This window comes from Mandrillus leucophaeus, unplaced genomic scaffold, assembly GCF_000951045.1.
Source record: "Mandrillus leucophaeus isolate KB7577 unplaced genomic scaffold, Mleu.le_1.0 Scaffold105, whole genome shotgun sequence".
NCBI lineage: Eukaryota > Metazoa > Chordata > Mammalia > Primates > Cercopithecidae > Mandrillus > Mandrillus leucophaeus.
This window is the reverse complement of record NW_012098654.1, coordinates 601,720-609,489: the sequence shown is the minus strand read 5'-3', so window position 1 is coordinate 609,489 and position 7,770 is coordinate 601,720. Positions and strand designations below refer to the sequence as shown.

Here is a 7,770-nt window from a genome sequence, read left to right as displayed (position 1 = left end):
AACTCGTAGGTTCAAGGGATCCTCTCACCTTGGCCTCACAAAGTGTTGGGATTACAGGCATGAGCCACCGCGCCCAGCCCTTAGGTCATCTTTATGTAGTTAGGGTGTTGGGCACAAAAGCCAGTTGTTGCCTTTCCATAAAGAATGAGTGTTTCGGCTGGGCGCGGTGGCTCACGCCTGTAATCCCAGCACTTTGGAAGGCTGAGGTGAGACCAGCCTGGCCAATATGGCAAAACCCCTATCTCTATTGAAATTACAAAAATTAGTTGGACATGGTGTTATGGGCCTGTAATCCCAGCTGCCTGGGAGACTGAGGCACAAGAATTGCTTGAATCCTGGAGGCAGAGGTTGCAGTGAGCCTGGGCCACAGAATGAGATTCTGTCTCAGAAAAAAAGAATGAGTTTTCTAACGATCCCGCTGCTGTGTTGAGTGTTTAGCTCTCACCCGGCTAAAGCAGCGATTGGGCAGGCCGATTGAGAGGCTTGGTGCTTTCTGGGCATGAGCGCAGTGCAGGGTGGCATTCTGTCCCTGTGTGTTTGGTGGTGAGCAGGAGCAAGTGTGTGCACAGCCCTAAGAAGCAGTCCTCATCGTCCAAACAACCTCAGAAGGGGGTTTGACTCTGAGGTGATGTGTGCGCAGTGCTTACAGCTCGTTGGAAACCCACTATTTTCTCCATAAAAAGTATTGAGGTTGCATACTTAACTGTAAAATTTCTATCATGTTATCTTTCTCCAGTGGTCACTAAAGACCATTTTATAGGTGTTTGCTGCATTTTCATGGACAACTGGTATCTGCTCTTTTTTTTTTTTTTTGGAGACAGTCTCCCTCTGTCGCCCAGGCTGGAGTGCAATGGCGCCATCTTGGCTCACTGCAGCCTCTGCCTCTGTCTCCCAGGTTCAAGTGATTCTCTTGCCTCAGCCTCCTGAGTAGCTGGGACTACAGGTGCCCACCTTCACGTCTGGCTAATCTTTTGTATTTTTAGTAGAGACGGGGTTGCACTGTGTTAGCCAGGATGGTCTCCATTTCCTGACCTCATGATCAGCCTGCCTCGGCCTCCCAAAGTGCTGTGATTACAGGCGCGAGCCAGTGCTCCTGGCCTGGTTTTTTTTTTTTTTCTTTCTTTTTTTTTTCCTTTTTGGAGGCGGTCTCGCTCTGTTACCCAGGCTGGAATGCAAGGTACAATCTCAGCTCACTGCACCCTCTGCCTCCTGGATTCAAGGGATCCTCGTGCCTCAGCCTCCTCAGTAGCTGGGATGACAGGTGTGCACCACCACACCCGGCTAATTTTTTTATTTTTAATTTTTTTAATTTTGTAGAGATGGGGTTTCACCATGTTGGCCAGGGTAGTCTTGAACTCCTGACCTCAAGTGATCCGCCTGCCTTGGCCTCCCAAAGCGCTGGGATTACAGGCCTGAGCCACTGCGCCCAGTCTACTCTCATTGTTACTGCCAATGTCGATGGCACGCGGCTGATACTCTCAGAGCCTTGGCTGGGTGTATTTGCCTTACCTTTGCCATTTTTGAGGCTTGGGAAACACCTTGAATTGTAATGATTCTGAGTGCTGGGTTTTATAAACGTTAAAATGTTTTAGGATGCAAGCACCAGCTGTCTAGTGGAGTTCTCATGTCCTTTCTCTGCAGGTATTTGAAATATCTCACCAAAAAATATTTGAAGAAGAATAATCTACGTGACTGGTTGCGCGTAGTTGCTAACAGCAAAGAAAGTTACGAATTACGTTACTTCCAGATTAACCAGGACGAAGAAGAGGAGGAAGATGAGGATTAAATTTCATTTATCCGGAATATTTTGTATGAGTTCTTGAATAAAACTTGGGAACCAAAATGGTGGTTTATCCTTGTATCTCTGCAGTGTGGATTGAACAGAAAATTGGAAATCATAGTCAAAGGGCTTCTCTTGGTTCGCCACTCACTTATTTGTAACTTGACTTCTTTTTTTCTGCTTAAAAGTTTCAATTCTCGTGGTAATACCAGAGTAGAAGGAGAGGGTGACTTTACGGAACTGACAGCCACTGGGGAGGCAGATGCCGGTGTGGAGGTGTGGGCTGAAGGTAGTGACTGTTTGATTTTAAAAGTGTGACTGTCAGTTGTATCTGTTGCTTTTCTCAAACAATGATTCAGGGATACAAGTGGGCTCCTCTCGTTCATTAAAAGAAAATGTGACATCTTCTAAGATTCTCTGTGGGAAAATGACAGTGTCAATAAAATGCGGGTTTCTGGGCCATTCGTCTTACTTTCATTTTTTGATTACAAATTTGACACACAATTATGTCTGTTAATCATGTTCTTCCTAGAGAGAGAAACGGTGCTCCTTCAGCGTTGCTGCATAGTCCGTCACTCTCCATAAAGGGGTTTGGGGAATCGATTGTAAAAGTCCCAGGTTCTAAATTAACTAAATGTGTACAGAAATGAATGTGTAAGTAATGTTTCTACAAGTCTTTGCCACAAACTGTGACTTCGGCCTCCAGCAGAGGGAGCTGGAGGAATAGTGCTGCCAGATGTGGTCTCCCATGTGGGGCCCAGCGATGGCGGCCCCTGATGGCAAGAGCTCTGGAGGCTCTGGTGAAGGGGGGACACCAAGGAAAAGTGACTGGGAAGCCTCCCATGCCAAGGAGATGGGAGGTGCCCTGGAAATAGCTGCCTCATGCCACTTAGGCCATGACTGGATTTAATGTCAGAAGTTACTCTATAAACAGGGTATGCCGCAGTGCAGAGGCTAGACAACTGTGAACGGGGCTCCCAAAGCTGGCAAAAGAAGATGCAATTGTTGCCGTGAGTGACTTTGAAAGCCCCTGGTGCCTTGCGGTGCCCTTCTGAAATTCGAACAGTAATGCAGAAGTGTCTGCTTTAGAATTTACGGTGTCTAAAATTCATGTTTTTAAAAGAGCTTGCCTACAGATGGTTTCCACACCCGAAATTGTGCCGTGTGAGTTGCATAGCTGGAAGTTCAATGCTCAGTCCTACCTTGGCTCCCATTAAACATTTGGTGCTCTGTGGATTGAGTTGAACGTGTTGAGGCTTTGCAATTTCACTTGTGTTAAAGGCTCTGGCATTTTTCCATTTCTATGCAGATTTCTTTGAAGCAGAATTGCTTGCATATTTCTTCCCTGCCTTCACAGAAAGCAGAGTTTCTTTCAAACTTCACTGAGGCATCAGTTGCTCTTTGGCAATGTCCCTTACCATGATTATTAAGTTTGTGGCTTGAGTTTACAAATTTTGTTTGTTGCATTGATGTTCCCATGTAGTAATTTTCAGTTTGGTTGTGAAAAAACCCTGGGCTGAAGTTAGCATTTAAGTTAAAAGAAAAAAAAAACTAGTCCCAGATTTGAAAACTTGTAATAAAATTGAAACTCACTGGTTTTCTATGACTTTTTGAACTCTTGTAATCGAGTTTTGATCACATTTTCTATTAAAGTGGCTAACACCTGGCTACTATTACTGTGCGAGGCTTTGTTTTTTTAAGGACTGGCATGTTAAGAAAAGCTTTGTCCTCATGAATTAGTTGCTGTGCCAACAGTTACGTTGGTCTTTACTAGGCTTAGAAGAAAAGATGTCCTTTATTTCGGCTTTTCTTCCTTTAGTTGTGCTGTTTTGTTGCAGTGAGATTCAGGAGTTGGCGGTCACTGAACTCTCTTGTGTAGAATTTCTCCAGATCCAGAGCCTGGGGAACAACTTTGCCAGCAAATGCCGTTTTCTGGTGGGGAACAGGTAGTGTGAACTTGAATTCCATTAGAGCCATGACACCAGCTGCGCCCAAAGCACACTGTAGACCAGTTTCCTTTGTATCTGTTTTGACTCACACCTCACTTGCCCGCATCGAAAATAGCTGAGGCACAGGGGCTGACTGGGGTCGTGAAGAATTTCAGGCCGTGATTTCAATTCATAAGAGTCCCGAAACAGGAGGTCGGTGTCGTCTCAGCCAATGCCAGTTACACAGACATCCTCACGCCCTTCCCTTGAGTGTGCTAGTGCAGCCGAGGAAATGAGGTTTGTTGATGTCACTAAATGCTACCAACTAGTCACTCCTAAAGGCTTCATATGTTTTCCCTCCAAAAGCCTCTGATCCCCCTTTTGCCATGGCAGTAGTGTGTGGGTTTTGAGTGCTGTTGTCCTCATACCTTTTCAGGAACAGCCAGGTGTTGAAATACATGGGTCCAAACTTCGCTCATGAATGGTATGTAGCACAGAGGTGGTCAGAAACGGGGAAAGTGAGGAAGTTGGATAATACCAAGTGTCTTAAGACAGTTGATATCTGGGGCTATCTGGATCTCAGCCTTTTTAGGGGACACTTGATTTCCTGGAGGGTGAAAAGGACCCCAGCGGTGGGGAAATAATGGTCTGACTGTTGAAGTCACTGATAATGTCAGGGGAGCCTGGAATTTGGTGTTGACACCTGATTTCATTTTCCATTTGTACATGGGACTCAAACCCTTAAATTTGTCAAATGTTGTAAGCCAAGAGGTGCTGGCCCTCTCATGGGGGAGGGGGACCTAGGATATGGGACAGTTACAGATCTGGCAGTTCCAGGGGACAGACCATCTCCCTAGTAATGCTTGGACAGAACACGGGGGTGACTGGAGGCAGAAGCTGCAGGGTAGGGGCACCACGGCGGTGAGAGATGGGTCAGGCCCCCAAAGGAGAGCCCAGGTTGGCACCTGCCCAGGTTGTTCGGTGGGGTTGATTCTCTTTGAGGGAGAAGAGGGTAGCAGAGAGGCTTGGTGTGGGGATTTGCCATCCCTGCAAGGAGGTGGCCCTCCACCTACAGGAAGGTGGGGACTGTCTGTTAAAACGGTGCCATCACAGTGCTCATCTCTAGGAAGAAGAAACTGAATTTCTAATCCAGCCATTCTCTTGTCTTTGGGATGGATTTGAGAATGCACATGCTTTTTTTTTTCCCCAGGCTATTTTGGGCCCAGCTAAAACAGTCTGTAAAGGCTGTGCTGACCAGTGGAGTGAGTTAGCTACCACCACAGCTAGAAACCAGAGAGCACCCATAAAACGTTCTCAGGCTTACACAAGTATGTTCTCAGGTTCAGGGCCAAGGCCTGGGACTGCCTTTTTGAGAAGCTCCTTCCTCCCCTGCAACCCCAACTGGTTGGAATTCAGGTGATGCAGGGTCCACACTTTCCCAAAAAGGCTTCAAGTGCAACGAAAGTCTTGGTGTAGCAGGTGGGCACTGAGCCTTCACTGCAGAGGACACTGCGGTCTTGAGTGACGCCGCTTCACCCCTGCCGAGGAGGAGGTGTGGGGCAGAGTTTTGATCTACATGACTGGCTGTGAGGTGGTGTATGTACAAGCACTTCATTGCCCTTGAGAAGCCGACGGTGCCAGGTGGCCACAGCGTGGATATGCATTGTTGAACGAACTGGCCTCAGGCAGGGCTTGGGGGTTCCTGGATGAGGAGTTCATGTAGCCCTGGAATGGAAATTGAGTATGGTATGTGCAGAAGATGATGAGCTTGTTCAACTCTTTTCTTGGAAAAAGTTCTTTTTCTATTTTTGAGACAGTCTCGCTCTGTCACCCAGGCTGGAGTGCAGTGGTGCAATCTTGGCTCACTGCAACCTCTGCCTCCTGGGTTCAAGCGGTTCTCCTGCCTCACTCTCCTGAGTAGCTGGGATTACAGGTGCCCGCCACCATGCCCAGCTAATTTTTGTATTTTTAGTAGAGACGGGGTTTCTCCATGTCGGCCAGGCTGGTCTCGAACTCCTGACCTCAGGTGATCCGTGATCTGGGATTACAAGCGTGAGCCACTGCACCCAGCCGGAAAAAGTGTTTTTCCTTGATGCTTTTGTAACCAGTATATTAAAAAATATTTTGATTTTGGAATTGTCACTGAGATGTAATTATGAGCTCTATGATCAGCAAACATGAGAATCTTGTCTCCTAAAACAGTAACCTTAATGATAGGCTTGTTCTCGCAACTGCAGTTTACCGAATGTTCACTGCTTTAGGGATTGCTTTTAACGTCATGCATTTTTGGCCCATTGTCATTAAAATGCCCATTTGATAGTTTGAAAATAATAAGGGCTCTTCTTTAAAAATGACTGGAGAGCCGGACATGGTGGCTCACACCTGTAATCCCAGCACTTTGGGAGGCTGAGGCAGGCGGATCACGAGATCAGCAGATTGAGATCATCCTGGCCAACAGGGTGAAACTCTGTCTCTGCTAAAATACAAAAAATTAGCCAGGGGTGGTGGTGCTGCCTGTGTCTCAGCTGCTGCTGGGGAGGCTGAGGCAGGGGAATCGCTTGAACCCAGGAGGCGGAGATTGCAGTGAGCTGAGATTGCACCACTGCACTCCAGCCTGAAGACAGGGCAGGACACCATCTCAAACCGCCCCCTCCCCCCCAAAACAACAACAGCAACAACAAAAACTGGAGATTTGTAGTAAAAAATCCATGTATTTCTAGCATTCCAGTTTTTGTTTCATTTTGCTTTTGGACATTAAATAATATTACCTAGTTGCAGTCATAGGGAAGAACAGGATGGGGAGAGGATTATGACTGATGAGCATCTCGGCTCTAATTTGTTGCCAAATTAAGCAGTTAGAACTGTTCTTTCTTGAATGATATCTTGACTTTCTCAGCCTCGCCTTGGGAATTGGAGCCAAGGTTAATGATGGGGGCGGCTTTCTGGCGATGAGAAATATTGTAAATCAGAGTTTTTCTACCAAAGGGCAGGGGACCTTTGAAAGGGGTTAGAGAGGTGTTGGGGAGCTGGTAACTGAGGGGTGGGCATGTCAGCTTAGGGGTTTCTTCCCTCGTGGTTACCATTTAGGGAGACAGTTGGTCTGGAAACGAGGAAGAAGCAGGTTTGGTTCAAGCCTTAGTGATCTGGGGCTCCCCCTGGCTAGCGGCTCTGTGGGGGAAACACAGCCTTGGGAGGGGAGGCCCTTTGGTTTCCTGGACTGCTTTCCTGAAGAAGGTTCCTTTTCCCTTGCAGGCGGCCAGTACCGGGCTGATCCGGCGTCTCTATCTACAGCGTGGTTAAAGCGGATCTGGGAGATGGAGGGGTTCCCAACACCCCAGTCTTTGGTTCCAGAAGGCTGGACCGACCTCTCCTTGTCCAGGGATGAATGCAGAGGGTCTTTTGTTTGGGGCTTGCTGGCAATAAAATTGGACGGGAAGAAGCGGAAAACTGCTGCCGATCCTGCGTGTCTCAGGTGGGATCCCCCAGTGCCCCTGCGAGGCAGTGAGAGACCCTCCCTTCACGGGCCTTCTGGGGTTAGAGAGCTGGCGGTCGGCCAGCCCCTGGAACTTTTGCCTTCTTAAGGTAGCTTTAAGACTTGCCGCCGCGGAGACTGGAGGCGCTTATTTAAAATTCCAGTCTTGCTCCCGAGGGCTTTGGTCTCCATCTTCACCTTTAACGACCGAGGGCTGGTGGCAGCGGCTCCCTCCTGCTCTGCGACAGGTGTCGCTTCTGAGCGGGAGTTTTGGGCACAGACATCGCAGATCCGCACCACCCCCAGGGGTCTGCATGAGTTTGAGCTGGACCCAGCCTGGAGGGGCTTTTTGGAAGAGGGCAAGTGGGCGGTGGGAGCCGGGAAGCAAGTGAGGGGAGCCCGCCTGCGCGGATTTTTCGGCAGTAATCAGACCCACAGTCTTCAGAGCGTCTTTTCCCGAAGTGTGGAACACATTTTTCTTCTAAATCTCTTTGGAGAGGGGGTTAGGAACGTGCCAAGGCCGGAGCCGCGTGCGGGGCGGGTCCCGGCGCCTGTGAATCGAGTGGGGCAGCGGGCCGCGCGCTGCCCTG

The 7,770-nt window shown here is 48.4% G+C and overlaps 2 protein-coding genes across 2 annotated transcripts in view; both read left to right on the top strand.

Annotated features, from left to right (window-relative positions):
- Positions 1-3,460, top strand: part of RPL22 (ribosomal protein L22) — a 23,329-nt gene extending 19,869 nt beyond the window's left edge. Inside the window, exon 4 of the mRNA XM_011981181.1 lies at positions 1,642-3,460. Within this exon, the coding sequence (XP_011836571.1) occupies positions 1,642-1,786 (145 nt within the window). The 3' untranslated portion in view covers positions 1,787-3,460. The remainder of the gene's footprint in view (positions 1-1,641) is intronic.
- Positions 2,544-7,770, top strand: part of CHD5 (chromodomain helicase DNA binding protein 5) — a 111,623-nt gene continuing 106,396 nt past the window's right edge. The window contains 1 exon segment of the mRNA XM_011981570.1: positions 2,544-2,580. Within this exon segment, the coding sequence (XP_011836960.1) occupies positions 2,544-2,580 (37 nt within the window).